Source organism: Canis lupus, chromosome 21 (genome assembly GCF_048164855.1).
Source record: "Canis lupus baileyi chromosome 21, mCanLup2.hap1, whole genome shotgun sequence".
Taxonomy (NCBI): domain Eukaryota; kingdom Metazoa; phylum Chordata; class Mammalia; order Carnivora; family Canidae; genus Canis; species Canis lupus.
In genome coordinates, this window is record NC_132858.1 from 5,165,626 (window position 1) to 5,186,546 (window position 20,921).

The 20,921-nt window shown below is 41.7% G+C and overlaps 1 protein-coding gene across 14 annotated transcripts in view; it reads left to right on the plus strand.

Moving 5' to 3' along the window:
• The window catches only part of LOC140612491 (RNA-binding protein 14), a 45,443-nt gene that overhangs the window by 15,955 nt on the left and 8,567 nt on the right, over positions 1-20,921 (plus strand). For 5 of the 14 annotated variants that reach the window (XM_072790042.1, XM_072790039.1, XM_072790043.1 and 2 more), the window contains exon 2: positions 818-1,240. The exons of 1 other annotated variant lie outside the window; for it this stretch is intronic. In XM_072790042.1, coding sequence (XP_072646143.1) covers positions 829-1,240 — 412 coding nt within the window. In that variant the 5' untranslated portion in view covers positions 818-828. Of the gene's footprint in view, positions 1-817; positions 1,241-2,037; positions 5,253-7,048; positions 7,489-20,921 lie in introns of those variants that run through there. 8 more of the 14 variants (XM_072790036.1, XM_072790037.1, XM_072790038.1 and 5 more) reach the window with 4 other exon arrangements.

Genomic DNA, 20,921 nt, shown 5'->3' on the forward strand with positions numbered 1-20,921 from the left:
CTGAAGCGGCCCTTCCCCCACGACCTCCCCCGAGAATACCCTGCTTTCTCCCCACCTTGCCCTCTATCCGACTCGGCTCGGTTTCCTGCTTTTGAGGTTTCCATAGAGATAACCGCGCTTTCCTTAGACTCAGGAAAATTGAAACCCTTTTCGAGAATTTCTTGGCCCGTGAGACGTTGTCTGGCTGATGAGTCTGAAGCCCCCTTTTTTGGCCACGCATTTCCCCGTACTGCAGGAGCTCTTAGGATGGCACCTCGGGAGAGGCGTTCCCCACTCCTGCACTTCCTGTACTGCCCTCATGCCTAGCTCTCTGTCCCGAATTGCCCGTTCACTGCTTCCAAAGAAAACCCTAAAACGTAGCTATTCCAAGGCCCACTTTTCCGGAAATGGTGGCCACTCGGTTGCGAGAGAAAGAGCTAATTGATAATTTCAGTAGTCAGTTCAGCTAGCCAGTAGTTAGACATTCGTTTTCTGACCTCTCAGTGGGTAGAGAAGCCCAGTATTCCTAGCCTTGCATGTATGTTCTTATTTTCGTTAGAAGCTTTTCAACTCTTCTCAAATCCTTTGTGTACTGAGGACATTTCTGTTATAGACCTCATCTTATTCTTAGGGATTCTACAGCTGGTACTGTAGCAGGCCTCCTTATTCCCACTTCCCTTTGATTTTTGTGTGGAAGTGGGTGTGTAAGAGAGAAGGAAGACTGGAAATGTTTGCTAGAGTCAAAGGAGATTGTAGGTTTTGGGTTTTTTTTTGTTTTGTTTTGAAGCTGATGTGAGCCTTAGGTCTTTTGTTAGAAAAAAAATTTTTTTTCATGCAGGCTACATCGAGATGGTTAAGCTGTTCATTGGAAACCTGCCCCGGGAGGCCACAGAGCAGGAGATCCGCTCACTCTTCGAGCAGTATGGAAAGGTGCTGGAGTGTGACATCATTAAGAACTACGGCTTTGTGCACATAGAGGACAAGACAGCAGCCGAGGATGCCATTCGCAACCTGCACCACTACAAGCTGCACGGGGTGAACATCAACGTGGAAGCCAGCAAGAATAAGAGCAAAACCTCCACAAAGTTACATGTGGGCAACATCAGTCCCACCTGTACCAACAAAGAGCTTCGGGCCAAGTTTGAGGAGTATGGTCCAGTCATCGAATGTGACATCGTGAAAGATTATGCCTTCGTGCACATGGAGCGGGCAGAGGATGCAGTGGAGGCCATCAGGGGCCTTGACAACACAGAGTTTCAAGGTGAACCACCCTCTTTGGGAAGAGGGTTGAACACAGGCTATGTGCAGAAAATAGGTTGGATAAGTAAGGGTGGGGTTTAGGGTATAGATGCAGCTGTTGGTGTTGATGGTGAAGCATTGTGGGTGATGGACTTAAAATGGAGAATTCATGGGATTTAAAGGCTTTACCTTAGGGCAGTGTCTGCACCACATGGCTTTAGTTTGGAACTCCTAAGGCTTTTATGCTTGTTAGCACAGAAATCCTTTCCTTTGATTTCCCTAGTTAGCTTTTTTTTTTCCTCACCTTTTCTTATAAGTAGGTTCATTCTGAATTTATTGTCTCAGCCCAGTATCAGCATTATGCTTTATTTTACATTTGAAGAACCTGGCAGAACTGTTCTAAGCAACACTTTTGGGAGCAGAATCCCTGTTAAGCTTCCCCTAAACCTCATCCCAACTCATAATCTCCCAGTAAAGATAACTAGTCACTAAATAGCTAGTTTTTAGATAAATGGTGTCTTTAAAGGGCTATTGCTCTTATTATGCTTCTACCAAGATGTTCTGTTTTGACAGTAAGGCCACTCCAGAACAAAGGTTTGATTTTAGAAGTTTCTGAGGAGAAAGATACTGGGGGGCGATAATGGCAATGCCTTTTTACTATTTTAGAGGGTGGACTCTTAACATCTTTGGTGAATAGAGCATTTAGATGGGTGTTAACCTTAGAGCCTTGGTTAGGTTATTAGTGTGTCTGGAGGGCAGCATGAATGATGGTATGGATTGTCATTTTATTTGGAAGGTTTTATGTTTTCTTGGTTTAAGATCTGAGCTCCTATGGCAAGAGTGGCAGTCGGGAAGGGTGAGTGTGGTAACCATGGTGAGTTGCTATCTATTCTCCCACCCCAACCCCTCCTTCCCCCTTTGTGTCCTCAGTATCAATAAAGCCTTTTCCCTTTGGTTGTAAACTATATTCAGGTTAAGAGGTACTCCCACAACTCCTTGCTACATTTTTAAAGTATATTCCAACCTTTTTAGCCCAGACAAGGTAGTTATTGCTTCTTTTCCTGAATACTGCTCTTGTTAAGAGTCATTGCTGCTGTTTGGGGTGTTTATTTTTCTTAAATTGAACCTTTCTTAGAGCTGGAGGTCCGATCATCATTCCCCCAAGTAATGGGTGCGTTGTGTCATGGGTATTGCTGTGCATTATTAAAGAAAAGTGTCCCCAGTCTCTCAGGTCTAGTTTGTTTTCCTTTTTTAATTGGTAAGTTGAGAATTATTTGCTGTCAGCAACTTAATTGGGGTCAAAGGCTGCTTTTGTGGAGGGTTTATGATGAGATACCTAATTTTTGGACACTCTTCTCCACCTTAACCAAGTCATAGAATGGGTGCTGTGTCTTTTTGTAGCAGTTACATACGAAAGGGGAGGTCAGTGTGTACCAATTCAGGACACCTTGTCCTTATGGTGTAACTCAGGGCTATGAACCTTAGGCTCTCTGGTGCTATTTATGCTTATTTATATTTTCACTATATTTATTATTAGTCGTTCTCCTTAGTTCTATTCAGTAGAGTTCTTTGTGCGTGAAGTAGCAGAATTTATTAAAATGGTCTTCTATATCCTTTCGCTTTTCAGTGTTGGGTGTATTCTCTATTTGCTCATTTAAAAGACACCAGTTATATATGTTTTTAAAGACTTAGTTTCTTTTTCTAGCTTTGGAATAGATAATATCCTCAATCAGGGTGTTAGTTAATGACCTTATATCATGAATGTGCAAGGTTAAGTTCCTTGGTTGCACTTGTTTTGCTTTGGTTTCGTTAGGTGCCAAAATGGTCCCGTGGGCAAATGCCAGAGGGACATGTGAGCACTTTAAAACGTTTAAGTACTTAATTGTGAATCTTAGTTCCTAACCTGCAATCTATTTACACTTACCAGATGCAGTATTTACAAGAGATTTTTGGGGGTAGTTTGATCCTTCCAACCTCTTTTCCCTTTCCTAGCTTGCTAGGACTTTAATTTTGCTTGTGAAATTGTTTATTTACCGATTTCTGTAATGTTGGTTGAGTAGGTGACCTGTTGACTCTCTTGTACTTCTGACCATTCACTTTGATACCTGCATGTTTGGGTACATCATAGCCAATTGCCTTGGAAGTTTTTGCTGGAATTTTGCATACTGATAAATTGGTAGATCATGTTAGCTGGAAATTGTTCCTGTGAAAAGATTTAAACCTTAAACTTTTTTTTTTTTTTTTTTTTTTTTAAGATTTTATTTATTCGTGAGAGACAGAGATAGAGGGAGAAGCAGGCTCTCTGCAGAGACTCGATCCCAGACCCTGGGATCATGCCCTGAATCAAAGGCAGACACTCAACCGCTGAGCCACCCAGGCATCCCAAACCTTAAACTTGCTGAAAAATTTCTTTTAAGTTTTTCGGAAGTAATACTTTTTATTTCCAGAATACAAACTAATTTTCAGCAGAAGATAATATTAACTGTGTATTCTTAGGCTCTCTGGATCCCTAGTTTAGGGAGAAAAAGTACTTTAATCTTGTTAAAGTGAATGCTTTGATACCCTAATATTACTGGTTATTCTCCATTTTTCTCATATCCCTTCCCCTTTTTCTTCCATGATTTTCATAATCTTTCTAAAAATTCAGGCATCTTCTGAATTACCTGTCCTGTTCCTTAGGAGGTTACTAAAGTTAGCTCTCCGATTGTAAAGAATCTTTGGTGGATTGAATATCAAGACCAGCAATTTTAAGGACTCCATTAACAGGGGAGGCAGTCCTTCAATGAGTATTTATTGTCCCTTCCCCCATTTCATGAGTGTTTTTCCCAGAAATCTTGAAATTTGCCCATCACACTCAGTCACGGATCATGTATGGGTCATATTCTCCATCACTGGTAACTTTAGGGTCTTAACTCTTCGATTTTGGGGTGGGGAACTGAGGGATTGGCCTTTGCATGGTTCTGCTTAATGAAATCAGTCTTGATAGTGAAGATGGGAAATGTCAGAATCTTGTGGAGCACTCTAACTAGTTTCTTTTGACAGTGGGCCATTGTTAGGGGTAGTTTTTGTCTGCAGTTATCTGGCAAAAGATGAAGTTGCTGGTTTTGGGGCACAAGCATTAAACTAGTGTTAGAGCTGAAACATTTCATCTAATTGATCTTTGCCTGAAATCACGTCATTATAATGAATTTGCATAGTATTTTTTTTTCTTTAATCTTTTGGCAATGAGTCCTGCATTAGAGTTGTCTAGGTAAAGCCATTGCTATGACCAGTGTCTGGGGTAGGGGCGGGGGCTATGACTAAGAGTGATAGCAACCCTTCTTGCGTCTGTTTCTTCAAGGCAAACGAATGCACGTGCAGTTGTCCACCAGCCGGCTTAGGACTGCGCCCGGGATGGGAGACCAGAGCGGCTGCTATCGGTGCGGGAAAGAGGGGCACTGGTCCAAAGAGTGTCCGATAGATCGTTCGGGCCGAGTGGCAGACTTTACCGAGCAATATAATGAGCAATATGGAGCAGTGCGTACACCTTACACCATGAGCTATGGGGATTCGTTGTATTACAACAACGCGTACGGAGCGCTCGATGCCTACTACAAGCGCTGCCGTGCTGCCCGGTCCTATGAGGCAGTGGCGGCTGCAGCTGCCTCTGCGTATAATTACGCAGAGCAGACCCTGTCCCAGCTGCCACAAGTCCAGAACACAGCCATGGCCAGTCACCTCACCTCCACCTCTCTCGATCCCTACGATAGACACCTGTTGCCGACCTCAGGAGCTGCTGCTGCTACAGCTGCTGCTGCTGCAGCAGCCGCTGCTGCTGTTACTGCAGCTTCCACTTCATATTACGGGCGGGATCGGAGCCCCCTGCGTCGCGCTACAGCCCCAGTCCCCACTGTTGGAGAGGGCTACGGTTACGGGCATGAGAGTGAGTTGTCCCAAGCTTCGGCGGCCGCGCGGAATTCCCTGTACGACATGGCCCGGTATGAGCGGGAGCAGTATGCGGATCGGGCGCGGTATTCAGCCTTTTAAGGCTTGAGGTGAGAGCGGTGGGGTGTCCCCTGTTCTGGTTTTGCCATCCCTCCTAAAGGCTCCAGTTAGGTTGCCCTGCTTGCTTGCTTTTGCTGGGTTAGGGTAGGGTTACTATCATGGTTCACAGGCTAGGGATAAGTCCTTAACTACCTAACTTTTTGAAATACATAAACATCCTTAGCCCTCATGGCTATTTTTCCAGGGCTCCTAGTAGTGGGAGTCAATCTGATGCTATTTATCCCTGGAAAAACAAAGAATGGTGTGATGAATCTTGGGTCACACTTATGTGCTGTAATTAAACGGAACCTGGGACCCATATATTCAGACTGAGGTGTGCTGTTTCTCAGAGCCTTTGTTGAAATTCCTAGGTGTGCGACATTATTAAGGTTTGCAGCTTACTGTTCTGCTTCGTGCCATGTGAAAGGTCGGTTATGACCTATAGTAATATAAATTTGATAATTAGTTAACTAGTCATCACTGCTTGGGTCCCAGTTACTATGAAGACTACCCAGTGGCATCATCTTAATCTTGAAGCAGCGTTTTTCTCACGTTCCTGAACAATTCACTCCCTATGAGCTTTATAGAAAAACTCTTTGAAGTTAAGTTGGGACAGAGAGAAGAAAAGGTATCTTAATTTATAAAGCTTTCAACAAGGAGTCTGGGGCATAGACTCAAATCCAACTTCACTCAGCTCAGATTCATTCCCTGAATATAGAGTGTCCACTCCGTTGCTCTGTCTTTGAATCTGTCCTATAAGAGCCTGTTTACTTTGTTCAATTTTTTTTTTTAAACTGTCCCACAGTGTTATGGTGGACATCTCTCCACTTCTTCAAGGTTTATGGTAATATAAATCTGCCATCAACAGCAGGGGTGAGAGATTTGCCTTAAGCAGATCACTCCCTTCATCTTCCCACTAATTACGGGCATTTAATACTCTTGAACCACCAGCTCTACCTTGAGTCCTCTGGCTTTTTCCTCTACTATACATTTTGAGCCTCATGATCCATTGGCTCTACCTGAGTATATTCTTTCTGATGCTTGCCAGCTTTGGGCTCCAGGTGTTTGAGTTTGCTGCTGTATTAAAGGGTGATTCTCAATGCCCTTTGTTTTGGGTAGACCCCAGTTTGTCCTAGACGTTACCTTTGATCCATAATTCAGTAGTGACAGTGTGAATGATATTCTGTTATCTTTCAGTTAAGGCAGAAGGTATGTGAGTTGCCCAGGATTATTGGGTAGGAAATCACTGATAGGGCTGGGAAAGTAACTTGAATGACTTGATATGTAGCTTATACAAGTCCTCCACTACATTCTTTTGGATAGGCAGAGTTGGATACCTGTTCAATTGATGCTGCTTTTTCCTAGACCTTTAATCATTTTTAACTTGGACCTTGGCAGTAAACCGAGTTTCAAACATGCTTTTGACTTTTAGACCAGAGAGCTAATTGGAACCTTTCTTTTTTTTCTGCCCTTCAGTGATAATTTGTGATGTGGAAATAACCTTTTCTGAGGAATGGTGATTTTAACATCAAGAGAAATGCATTATCTTTGGTTACTCTCATGAAAAAGTATTTGCTATTTAATTTAGAGAAAGGCCCCAGCCTGGGATTGCTTGACCTTCCCAGTTACTCTCTGACCTCCAAACTCTTTTCATTTTTAGAGGTTATTGTGTATACTGGGGATGGGTACAAGTAAACTTAAAAGGAGTGTCAAGTTACCAGACTTCATAAAGATATTCTTTGAAGTTTTAAGTAGGAAAGCCCTTTTGAGCTTTGCTGTAAAGCCCCTGTATTGTGCTCTCTTTCAGGTGGGATGTGTGTGGGCTGAAATTCCGAGCTGCGGTTGTGCATGAGAATACACCCTTCGTGGTACCCCGTCTCCGGGACGTTCTCGGCTCTGTACGTTCAGTCCCTCAGGAACCGTGGACCTTAATTTACCTTGCTAAGTTCAGACCACCTCTTCCTTTCCTCCCTCCTGCCCATTTTCCTGTTCTTCCTGTTCTTCAGTACTTCTGTAGTTTCCCATTTATGTTCTCTTCTCCCAGCAGGCCTCATTGTGTGCAGAAACTGGTGGGGGTTGTGCTGTCTCCCCGCCTCCTGCTTCCAGTGGGTATTGGACTTGGGAATGACCTTGATGAGAGTGTCACTGCTCCTGAGTCTTTTTGGCCCAAAGGCTTGTGGCGGGTAGACACATAGAGTTGGATAACTTTTTTTTTTTTCCCAGTGAAATAAATGGTTTTTCAACTTAGGGTATGTGTGCTTTGAGAGAGTTCTTGCTTGGGCTTGTGTCTGGATTCTTTATTTGTCCCTGGAAGAGAAGGGGAATATAAAAAGTTTGACATTCAGCTCTGGGTGAACATCACTGCAATTACTTTTATTGTAGATAGGACTTAACAGGCACCAAAGGAAAGAAAGATCGTGTGCGGAAGAAGAACTCAGGCAGGTAGTCTTATTCCAGTAAAGACTACTTTTATTGTAGATAGGACTTAACAGGTGCCAAAGGGAAAAAAAGATCGTGTGTGGAAGAAGAACACAGGCAGGTAGTCTTACTCCAGTAAAGTCTTCCCCCTGTTCGTACACCTTTGTAATAAAACCAACTTACTTACTAGTGGTTTTGAGATGGAAGTTTTTTCCTGTTTGTGAAGCCATCATCATGTACCTCTTACCATTCCAACCACCCAGTCAGTACATTTAGCTTGATTTATTGCCAAGATACAGTTCTAGGAAAAGGAATAGGAGGTCAGCCTTCATTTTTCATGCCATATGGAAAAATAAAGTTGTGGCTGTTAGTATTCTGCTGCTTTAGGCCAGTAAAGTAACACTTTTTTTTTTTTTAATTTTTTATTTATTTATGATAGTCACAGAGAGAGAGAGAGACAGAGACACAGGCAGAGAGAGAAGCAGGCTCCATGCACCGGGAGCCCGAAGTGGGATTCGATCCCGGGTCTCCAGGATCGTGCCCTGGGCCAAAGGCAGGCGCCAAACCGCTGCGCCACCCAGGGATCCCCTACACTTTTTGATGCCTTTTACCATCTGTTTCTATACCTCTCCCCAAATACAAATCTGAAGTGCTCAATGGTAGCACTAGCACTTCATTAACTTGTACTTAGAGCCTTTAGAATGATAGGCACAGGAAAAGGACCCAGCAGTGAGCTTTTAGAGTATTTAATAATGAGCATAGGGATGAATACAAGGAAGAGCCCTGTCTCTTAGTTCCATGCTTCTATCAAAACAGACCGTCTTCCAGATCTTTTTTTTTGTCTGTACCTTGTTTCCAGTTTTAACATTACATATAGTAGGGTATTTTCTAGAACTATTCATTCAACAAATAGCACCTACTGTATATGCCTTTATGAAAGGTGGGTTATGGTAAAGGGAGATAAGAAAAAGGATCTGGTTTTTAGTTGGGTGATTTCTCAGATTTTTCTTAAGGCTTCTATCTGACTGGTTCTAATTCATAGATGGCTAAGATGGGAATAGTTATGGATATAACTTATAATTTACTGAATGTTCTGTTGAAACCCTGTGATTGGTTTTGTATGTGTTATTTAATGCTCCAAGCAGCCATTTTTCTGTCCATTGCAATGTTTTATTCCTCTTATCCTCAAAATACAAATAATTGCTGAACATATAGGCTGTGTTTGATTGAGAAGTCTAGTGATGTAGAGTAGTTCCAGGAAAACTATTGGTGGAAATAAGGTGAAAAGGATGAAAAGAGTTCTTAGCTCCTACAGATAGGAAGTGGTCAGTAATGAAGATTATGAGTAAAGTTTGGTTACTTTCCTTGCATTTGGCTTTATTTTCCTTGGCTGGGTTGGATTTCTGCCAGTGCCACTTCTTGGAGGGTGGTGCCTACTTTGATCCCCTTTTCTCTGAAAAGGTGGACCCATCACTCTTTGGCATTTTTCATTGGTACACCCCTTGGTCTAATAGGTGGAGTTGGTAAGTTTCAAAAGGTGGAGACTGACAGTATTCATTGCTTCAGCAAATGATTTGAATGATACTCTGCAAGGTATTGTTGTAGGTGCTGGGTATAGTTGGGTATAGTTCTGGAGCCTAAGGTGTGTGGGGAGGACAAAATAATGTCAAATAGAGACTTATTTAGATGAGAGTAGTGGGAGGAGGCTTTTCTGACGTGATGGTATGTCAGTAGATTAGATATGGAAATAATGTATTTTTGCTTTATAAAACAGGCTGGTTAAAATCTTTAAAAGGAGTCATTTCTGCTTTGAGAGCATGGTCTCCCTGTATGTAATAGATAACCTAAGCAGTTTTTCATGACTCAAAATCTGGGCTAGGTTAATGCTACATTCCTACTGTGCTTTGTAATTATTGTTAAAAGGCAAAACACTATTAAAAATAGTGGAAAGTGGATTCTAAAACTATTTAAATTGGACTTGCTGATATTTCAACATTAAGATTTTGGAATTAGTGTTTAAGCTTCTGATCAAGTGTACCTTGAGTTGAGGCAACAGTCTGCTCTGTGTAACGGACAGAATTAGACTGTTGTTGGTTAGCTCAGGAGTTCTGGGGTAGTTTAAGAGTAATGCTTTCATATATTGATTTTTTTTGTAGGCTTCCACCATTTCTTCTGTTCAGTAAAGTGTGCTTAGCATCCTCTTGAGAGCTGATTTTGTAGTTCATGAAGTATTTAACTAGTTGCCTACTGTAAGTACACATGTGGAGAATACAAAGATAACTGTCCCCACCTTGCCTCTGCAAGCAGCTTTCTATTTAGGCCTTGGATGTGTAGATGATCGGATCACTCACTGGAAGGTTGGAGTGGAATGGTCCCAGTATTCTGTAGTGTTGGCATCTGGCACAGATCTGACCCATCTAATTCTGGATGGGTCAAAGGACTTAGGAAAGCTGTTTTTAGGGTAATACTGGGGTTTGATTTGGTGTTATACCAAAAGTTTGTTAACTTAGAGTTCTTCCAGGCATCAGACTTGGAGTTGATTTGAATGCCAAATTAAGCCAGACTCCTTAGCCCAGAGCTACCTCAGTACTAAAAGGCTCTAGGTAGAGCATTAGCATTATGGTATTAAGTACTGTTGCAAACTACTGGAGTGAAGTTTACTCAGTACTGAGCATTATGGTATTAAGTACTGTTGCAAACTACTGGAGTGAAGTTTACTCAGTAATGATGTTTTCTCTGTGGTCTCACGCGGAGTCAAAAAATTGCCAGAATAATGACAGTGGGAAGTCCCCTGAGTACTTTGCTGTGGGTTTGGAGAACAGTATAGTCTACATTGAAGCAGAGCAAAGTAGTTACAGAAGGGAATGTCTCCCAAGACAGAATTTAAAAATTCCTGTATTTTAATACTTATGAAATTTTTGGTTCATTTGAAGAGTGCAGAGCTGAATTCCTAAGTGCGTAGAAAATAAATGAAAAAACTTAAAGTGTTTTACCAAAACTTTAAAATAGAATTATGGGGCTCAACCTAGGCGAGATCATGGCAGCACTGAATATTTAGTAAAAGAATTGTCAACTAACTAAATTGGGAGAATGGGAAAGTATGGATGGGGAGTGATGGGATGTGTAAGAGCAAAACTCATTCCATAATAGAAATTAACAATTTTTTTAAAGTGGTAAATGGAGAGTATTGACCAACTTGAGTCCCATAAAGGTAAGAACAGCTAAAAAGTTGTTATATCTGGGGAAGATGAAGCTAGAGACTTGAAAGCCTTATACTATTTGTTAAGCCACGTTCACGGGTTATTTTGATAAAAAATAAAAGTTGGGGATGTCTGGGTGTTTCAGTGGTTGAGCGTCTGCCTTCTACTCAGGTCGTGATCCTGGGGTCCTGGGATCCCTGCAGGGATCCTGCCTCTTTCTTTGCTAAGGTCTCTGCCTGCTCTGTCTCTCATGAATAAATAAAATCTTAAAAAAGTTTTGTCATGCTAACAGCTCTTTTCTGTTTAAGCCTGAGATGATGGCTAGTGAACCTTTTAAACTAATAACAGTTTACTGTTCTACAGTGATACGTAAAGTAATAAAGTAATATGACTTTATTAACAAGTAAATAGCATCTCTGAGATACGAGGTGGGGATGGTGCTAGCAGTCTGTCAAGGAGATAAGACACCAAAGAAGGAAGTGCTTAGCTGTTGGTAAGTAAACCTTAAAAGCTGAATTGAGCATTTTATTACTGCTCCTGTTTTGTCTAATTTGTCAGTGCCAACAGGGGAAAACTTAGTACTCTTTTTCTTAGTCCTTCAGGGCTTGTTCTTTAAGAGCTGAGCCTGCTGGTTTCATTCAGTCCTATCCAACATGTTGAATTGTTCCTACTCCATTATGTAGCGAGATGAGAACTCTTAATTTCACTATGTAAGAAATGTTAAAACCAGATGTGAGAGTCTGGAGCTTCCTTATATAGAACTTCAGACTTAACTATCATCCAGGCTGCTGCAAGAGGAAGGGAGATAGTTTTTACCCACTGGCTTGAGCTGGAGTAGGGTCTTCTGATTTATTTATAGAGTTGAAATGGTTTGAAGAGCAGGTTTTAGTAGTGAACAAAGACGTTTTTCCTGGAAAGCCTGGGAACTAAGATGCCAAAAAAATGTTTCCTGTAGAGTTTCCCTATGGTACCATCTATAAAATGCGAGGCCCGGTGAAGACTGGGAACTAGATTTCGAATATATACCTCAATTTCGAAAGAAAAAAGTTTTATGGAATGAAACTAATATGAGGTTTTAGGATTATGTATTTAATCAATTCATTTTCCTCTTGTTTTTTAATATCTGAAATTTGAATGCATTTTGATATCCATAGTTTAATTAGCACTGTGGTTTTAGTGATACGTAAAGTAATGATACAACTTAAAGTCAGTGACATTTTGTATTAAATGAAATACGGTTATATTGCATGAGCACAAGTGTATCTGTAAGCTATATATATATATATATATATATATATTTTTTTTTTTTTTTAGGACTTTATTTATTCATGAGAGAGAGAGAGGCAGAGACACACAGGTAGAGGGAGAAGCGGGCTTCACGCAGGGAGCCCGATGTGGGACTTGATCCCGGGACTCCAGGATCACGCCCTGGGCTGAAGGCAGGTGCTAAACCGCTGAGCCATCCAGGAATCCCCTGTAAGCTATATTCTTAAAGGTGGAATGGCATTTTGCATTTTGGTACAGGTCAGATTGTTCTCAAAAGTTACTACAATTGAGGAGCACCTTGGATGGCTCAGTCCATTATGCATCTGGTTCTTGGTTTTGGCTCAGGTTATGATCCCAGGGTTGTGGGATTGAGCCCGGCATTGGGCTCCATGCTGAACGAGTCTGCTCAGGATTCTTGCTCTCCTTCACCTTTTGCCCCTCCTTCCCTCTCTAAAATAAAATAAATAGAATCCTTAGGGATCCCTGGGTGGCGCAGCGGTTTAGCACCTGCCCTTGGCCCAGGGCTCGATCCTGGAGACCCGGGATCGAATCCCATGTCGGGCTCCCGGTGCATGGAGCCTGCTTCTCCCTCTGCCTATGTCTCTGCCCCCCACCCCTCTCTGTGACTATCATAAATAAATAAAAATTAAAAAATATATATATAATCCTTAAAAAAAGTTATTACAGTTTATATCCCAACAAGTTATGAAAATCTTTTCTTAAATCCTAATGCAGTGTATGTGTTGATCTTTCCCAACCTAATAGTGTAAAATGATAGCTTATAAATATAGTATCTGTTTATATGAGTGAGGTAGATCATCTTTATATTTTTAACAGTCATTTGTATTTCCGTTTTTTTTTTTTTTTTAATTTCTATATGATAGTCACAGAGAGAGAGGCAGAGACACAGGCAGAGGGAGAAGCAGGCTCCATGCACCGGGAGCCCGACTTGGGATTCGATCTGGGTCTCCAGGATCGCGCCCTGGGCCAAAGGCAGGCACTAAACCACTGCGCCACCCAGGGATCTCTATTTCCATTTTTTTGTATTCTTAGTCCTTACCTTTCTAAAATCCAGTATTGGTTTTATTTGTGGAAGCAATGTATAAATTAAGGAAATTAATTTGGTGATCTGAGTTGCTAGTGTTTTTTCCAGTTTGTCATTTCATGATGATTTTGCCATGTAGAAAAATTAAATGTGTGGTAATTGAATTTCCAGCCTTTTCTTCTAGCACTTGAGGATTTTGCATCATACTTGGGATTTCTGCACTTGAAGAAAGTAAGAAAATTCTTTTTTTTCCAGGTATTTTTACGGTTTCATTTTTTAAGTTTAGAATTTTTTTTTTTTAAGATTTATTTATTTATTCATTCAGAGAGAGAGGCAGAGACACAGGCAGAGGGAGAAGCAGGCTCTATGCAGGGAGCCCGACATGGGACTCGATCCTGGGTCTCCAGGATCACACCCTGGGCTGCAGGCGGTGCTAAACTGCTGCGCCACCGTGGCTGCCCTAAGTTTAGAATTTTAATCTACTTGGAATTTGTTATAAAGTGTGAGGTAAATCTCTAACCTTTTTTTTTTCTAGATGGCCACTCAGTTGGGGAACAAATAGAAACAAATCTCAATTTAATTGCAGTGGAACAAAAAGGGATGAAAATGATGCTATTTGAACATCATATCTCCTGTTCTGATTATAAGAAGGAAACCATTTTAGCACCCTTTTTGAAGAAAGCGGAATGAACAGGACATTGGATACCTCCTACCTACTCTTATAAGCCCCTGTTTATGCAGGGAGGAACTATTGCCTTAGATTAATTATTAAATCGTAGTCTCTAGGGGTTGGCCGGTGGCAAAATCAACTCTTGTGAATCTATGCTCAGAGTGCTTAAAGTATGTAGTCTTTACTTTATGGAGTGTTAATCAGATTGGTTGCAGTTGGCATGCCTGGCATGCCTGTCCTTCAGGATTCATTCAGTAGTAGTCAACCTACAGAACTTGATGAAGAACTGGTGTTGCTCCCCAATCCATTTGTGGCAATGCCCAGGGGCTTCCCTATCAGATTTGGGCCTACAGGGACTTGCCTTGGCTTGTAATCATGATGGATGAGACTGATTTTTCTCTCGTAACTGTTTCTTCTGTTATTACACTGTTCGTAGCTCTGAGAGAAAGCCTGCATACCAATTTAGGGACAGACATGTAAGTTTTAACCCCTTAACTTTAGAAATTTTCTTTGGCAAATTATACTCATTGGCAATCTAAGAATTTACTTGGAGTCTTTAAAATGTTCTCATATTTGGTGAAAGGGCTTATTTGATTTGGCTGCTCAAGCTCCACCTGTGTATTGGTATGTTTGGCTTAGTCTTCTATTCACTTTGTTAGGAGCCCGATGTGGGACTCGATCCCAGGACCACACTCTGAGCTGAAAGGCAGACACTCAACCACTGAGCCACCCAGGTGTCCCACTAAAACAGTTTCTTGAAAGAAATTTCCTTTTGGCTTTAGTGTTGGATATCTTTTAAGAAGTGGAAGTGAATAAGAAATCTGGTAATATTTTCCCCCTTCACCAAGGGGAAATGGGTAAATCACATCAGTGGTGTACCAACTGATGTGGAAGGGTGTCTTGGTTTTCTCTGGTTTGGAGACCGTCCTTCCAAAATGCCAGCCTCTTTCATTTTTAAAAATTCACTTCCTTTTCTTATGTTAGCTATCTTGTGTCTTTCTTTTCTTTTTTTTTAAATTTATTCATGAGAAAGGCAGAGGCAGAGGGAGAAGCAGGCTCCATGCAGGGAGACTGATGTGGGACTCGATACCAGGACCGCAGGATCAGGCCCTGAGCCAAAGGCAGATACCCAACTCCTGAGCCACCCAGGTAGTCCCATCTTGTGTCTTTCCAGATTGCTTTCTTCAAAGTTTCAACCCTCTGATCCCACTGGAACTTCTGATTCATTGATCCAACTTTTCATTGTCCCTCACCCTCTTATATTCTCACCACTTTCCCCAACTTGAAAAACATACCAGTCATTATCATTTCTTTGTCTACATCATTTTCTTTACAAGCCCTGGGGCTACTCAGTCCCCCAGCATCATCATACACACTTGGCAGTAAGTACTGCATCCCAGGTCATATCCAGTTCATCTGTTCACAGTCACTTGATTGATGAGGCTGAAGGTGATGGAGGAAAAGTTTCACTTTGAATGATCGTTAGCCTGACTTGTGTAGACTATGGTTCTGCCAAGAGATCAGGAGGAGTACAGTTCCCTAGTCCGTTGCTGTCTCTTTTCACTTCCTCTCTTAGGCTCACTCAGCTACTGGCCTACTTCATTCTTACTGAGAAAACAATCAGAAGGGAATTCAGCCTTCTTTTTTTTTTTTTTAAATAGTTATTTATTTATTTATGATAGTCACAGAGAGAGAGAGAGAGGCAGAGACATAGGCAGAGGGAGAAGCAGGCTCCATGTACCAGGAGCCCGACGTGGGATTCAATCCCGGGTCCCCAGGATCGCGCCCTGGGCCAAAGGCAGGCGCCAAACCGCTGCGCCACCCAGGGATCCCAGGAATTCAGCCTTCTCATCACACCTGTTCCCCTCTAGCATCTGCAGCCACATCACATTCCCTCTGGTTAGTTTCTTTTACCTAGGGCCAGTGCCCTACTTAACACCTTAGGGCCAGCTTGCTGCTGCAGTTCTTTGCTTCTTATATCTGGTTTTCCTGTTTACTGAATCAGTCTTACTAGCATTATAAATATTGTTATTCCCACTAAAAACTTTCCCTTGCTCGTTAACACCACTTCATTTCTGCTGTTTTTTTTTTTTTTTTTTTTAAGATTTATTCATGAGAGACAGGCAGAGAGAGAAGCAGGCTTCCTGCGAGGAGCTGGATAGGGAACTCGATCCCAGGACCCCGGGATCACCACCTGAGCCAAAGGCAGATGCTCAACCACTGGGACACCAACGTACCCCTCTTCACTCTGTTTTGTAGCGAAACTCTTCAAAAGCATTTTCTATGGTTTCTGTCTCCAATTTCCATTGAAATTGATTTCCATTGAAATTGATTTCCATTTTCTCTTAAGCCCTTTTTATTTTTATTTTTTTTTTAAAGATTTTATCTGACATGGAGTGAGCAAGTGAGCAGTGGGCAGAGGGAGAGGGACAAGTAGACTCCCTGCTGAGCAGGTAGCCCAACACGGGACTCCATCCCAAGATTCCAGGCAGATGTTAAACTGACTGAGCCACCCACGTGCCCTGTCTTAAACCCTCTTTTTTTTTTTTTTAAACCCTCTTTAATCAGATGTTCACTTCTACCATTCCACAGGAAAATTGCTTGTGATTTTATGTTGCTAAGTCACGTGGTCAGTTTCTTTTACCTGAAAAGAAGAAGGCTTCTTGTTCATGTCACATGCCCATTGTGGTGGTGTGGTGGTTCCTCTTTGTGTTAGTTCTCATGACTCAAGGATTGACAGTGAACATAGTGAATTGGGTGTTAAGAAATAGCTTTGTATTAAAAAAGGGAAGACTTGAATATAGAGTGTTAGGAGAGCTAGAGTACTGTATGTATGTGCAGATTACTGTGATAAATAGGGTGCCAAGCCTTATTGAGAAACTTGAGATTTGAGCAGATTTGAATGAGATAAGAGCCAAACAGACTTCTAGTATTCTAAGCGGAGAGAACAGCTTGAGTAAGGGCCCCAAGGTGGGATTGTAGCTGGCCTGTTTTAACAGGCCGGTAGGGGGAAGAATGGAGTGACAGGGAGAGAGTAGTAGGAGAGGAGGTTAGATCTTTAAATGATGGGGTAGTTCACGTAGGTCTGTTTGGCCTTTACTCTTGAAATAGTATTGTTTTTAAGCAGGGGAGTATGGTGTGATGCACCTTTTATAAAGAAAAAAATGGCTTTACCGAGGTACTCTTTCCTTTTTTTTTTTTTTTTTTTTTTAAGATTTTATTTATTCATGAGAGAGAGAGAGGCAGAGACACAGGCAGAAGGAGAAGCAGGCCATGCACAGAGCCTGATTGGGGACTCCATCCTGAGACTCCAGGATCACACCCTGGGCTGAAGGCGGCCGGCGCTAAACTGCTGAGCCACCGAGGTGTCCCTAGGTACTCATGTCCATGAAATAAGAGTACAGATTTTTTAAGAGTACAGTTTGACACATTGATAAATCACAAGATGAACATTTTTTCACCCCAAAAGGCCCTGTGCTGATTTGCAGTTAATCCCTTCAACCCCTGGTCCTTATCTACTTCTATCTTTGGTATTAGTATTTTGACAAAATTGATTACTTTCTGTTCCTGAACAATTAATTTGACTTGCAGGACATAACACCTGGTTTTTCTACCTTTTCAATTTCCTCTGCTAATTTTTTCTCTTTCTGACCTCTTGATGTTAGAGGCTCCATAGTTCAGCTCTGAGTCTTTAGTAATCCTGTGGATTCAGATGCCATGTGAATATTAGTATTCCCAAGTTCAATCTCTGGTCCAAGTCTTCCAAATTTCAGATTCATACCCTGTTTGATATTTTGATATCAAAAATTTGATATTTTTGCTTGAGCATCTGATATTTCAAAACTTGTGTAAATTTGATCTTCTGACAGGTATCCTTTTCCACAATCACTCCTCTTATACCCTTCCCTCATCTCAGTTGATGGAGACCCCATCCTTCAGTTATCCTGGCCAAGAACTGGATTATACTCACATTCAGTCCATTAGGAATCTTGCTGGTTTTACTTCTCACAGTCTTCCAGACTTTTGGCCCTCTAGTAAGAGCCACTGTCCTCTCTTACCTGTATTTCCTAAAGTTCTTTCCCAGTTGATCTCACTGCTTCTACATCATCTACTGTCTACACAGTACAGCAACCAGAATGCTCCTTTTTAAAATTTTATTATTGCCATTATTTGATTTAAGTAGGCTCCATCCCCAATGTGGGGCTTGAACTTACAACTCAGAGATCAAGAGTTCCATGCTCTATTGACTGAGCTATGCAAGTTCCCCTTAGAGTGATGCATTTATTTATTTACTTTATTTTAAAAAGATTTTTATTTGTTCATGAGAGAGAGAGAGGCAGAGACACAGGCAGAGAGACAAATAGCTCCATGCAGGGAGCCCAACATGGGACATGATCCCGGGACTCCAGAATCACACCCTGAGCCAAAGGGAGGTACTCAACCACTGAGACACCCAGGCGTCCTGAGTGATGCTTTTCAAATGGAAATCACATAATGTCTTAGACCCCACCTCTTTAATCCCCCTACTGCAGCTAGAGGCTCTTCCTTTCAAATTTAGAATCCAGTGCAAAGTTTGTAAAGTCCTGCATGATCTGCCCTACTCATCTTTGAGTACTCTTTGTCCTACTCCTTGTCCTACTCCTTTGCTCCCTTGGCTTCATCCATACCATATGCTGAACATTTTACAGCCAGGCCCCTTCTCCCTTAGCGTTTACATTGGTGGTTCTCTAGATATTCCTTATAATCCTCCCATTTTTGTAAATGGCAGATTTGGGTTTTCAAGGTGAAAAGGAAGCTGGTAAGTTTTCAGGGCAGTAAAAATGAAGCTAGGGGCTGTATTCTCTCTTTTCTCCATGCTTATTTTAGTGGTATTGCCAATTCCCTTGGCCTTACCTACCATCTATATTCTGAAGATTCCCAAATGTTCATCTCCAGCTCCCTACTTTCTTCTCTATGCTCCAGCAGGCTGTCCACAAGGCAATGAAAGTTTGAGATTTGAATTTATTCCTATGGTTTCCTCTAATTTGGATAACTGCTGGTCTTTCCAGAAAGGTATATGGAATTTTTCTTTGAGGACAGTCAGTGGTCCTTGGTACATGCTTTTGAAATTCTGTGGCTATTCCTTGGTCTAGAGGGAAGGGATCAGAAAAGATGAGAAAAACTTAATTCTCACAAGTGGTGGTGGGGAAAGACTTCTTGATGTTGCTATTGAAACATAGGTTGGGTTTTTTTATGTGCCAGAAATGTGCTGAGGTCTTCATGTGAAATCACCATACCCCTTCCTTTCTTTTTGTTTCTTTTAATTTTCTGTGTATATTACCTACGGTGGATGCCAAATCTGGAGGTCTCCAGAATTCTCCTGGACCCTCTTCAATTTATACTCTTTCTGGGTCAGTATTTCTCAATCACTGGTGATTTCCGCTCCTTGTTCCCCACCCTCTGCTGGGACAGTTTGGCAGTGTGAAGTTTTTACTTGTCTCAACTGGGGGGATGCTACTGGCATGTAGTGTAGAGTCCAGGGATGCTGCCACGCATCCTACAGTGCATAGGAAAGAATTCCAATTCCTTACCACAAAGAATTACCTAGCTCTAGATGTCAGAAGTGCCAAGGTTGAAACCCTGTTCTAGGCAATTTTAATCAATTCCTTTCGTTTTGCATACTAACTAAAGTTGTGCTCTCCAGTAGGATAGCCACAGACCTATAGGGTTCTGTGAGTATAAAATTCCCATGGAGTTTCAAAAGCCTAGTACGAAAAATAATGATCATTCACATTTAAATGATCATTATATCAAATTATATGAAATAATATATTGGATCTGTTGGGTTAAATAAAATAATTTTACCTGTTTCTTTTTACTTTTCTAAATGTGGCTATTAGAATTTTTCAAATTACAGTTGACCCTTGAACAATATGCATTTGAACTATGTGGATTCATCTATATGTGGGTTTTTTCCAGTAAATACAGTGTAATGCTATAAATGTGTTTTCTCGTCCATATGATTTTAATATTTTCCTAGCTTTATTGTAAGGATACAGTATATAATGTGTAAAACATACAGTATATATTAATCAACTGTTTCGTGTTATCAGGCTTCCAGTCAACAGTAAGCTATTAGTGAAGTTTTTTGGCAATTAAAAGTTATATGTGGCTTTTTGGCTACACTGAAGGTCGGTGCCCTGACCTCCATATTGTTCAGTATGTAGGGTCAACTACATATGTAGCTTGCATTTGTGGCTCACATTATGTTTTTGTTGGATTATGCTGATCTGGATGAAGACTGAAATTTACTTCTCTTGTCCTAGACCTGTCTTCTGTGCTCAAAGTTCAGGGATCCAGAGACATACATAGGGTTCTTTTTCTTGGTTGTCTTTTTTTTTAAGATTTATTTTTTAAGAATTTATTTGTTTTAGGGATCCCTGGGTGGCGCAGCGGTTTGGCGCCTGCCTTTGGCCCAGGGCGCGATCCTGGAGACCCGGGATCGAATCCCACATCGGGCTCCTGGTGCGTGGAGCCTGCTTCTCCCTCTGCCTGTGTCTCTGCCTCTCTCTCTTTCTCTCTGTGTGACTATCATAAATAAATAAAAATTTAAAAAAAAAAATTAAAAAAAAAAAAAAGAATTTATTTGTTTTAAAGATTTTATTTATTTATTTGAGAGCACAAATAGCGGAGCAGCAGGCAGAGGGAAAAGGAGCAGGCTCTCCACTGAGCAGGGAGCCTGATGGGGGGCTTGATCGCAGGACCTGGGATCACAACCTGAGCCAAAGGCAGATGGTCAACCATTGAGCCACCCAGGTGTGTTGTCCCTGTTCCCCCCCCCCCCGCCCCGCCCTTTAAGATTTATTTTTAGGGAGAGCATGTGCAAGTTGGGGGAGGGGCAGATGGGGAGAGAATCTTCAAGCAGAAACCCCCCACCCCATCATAGAGCCCAAAGGAGGGGACACCTTGATTCCAGGACCCCAAGATCATGACCTGAGCCAAAATCAACCAAAGCTCAACCAACTTAGCCACCCAGATGCCCTTTCACCCATCTTTTTCTAACCACTCTGCCCTGCCTTTCAGGTCCTAGTTCACCAAACAC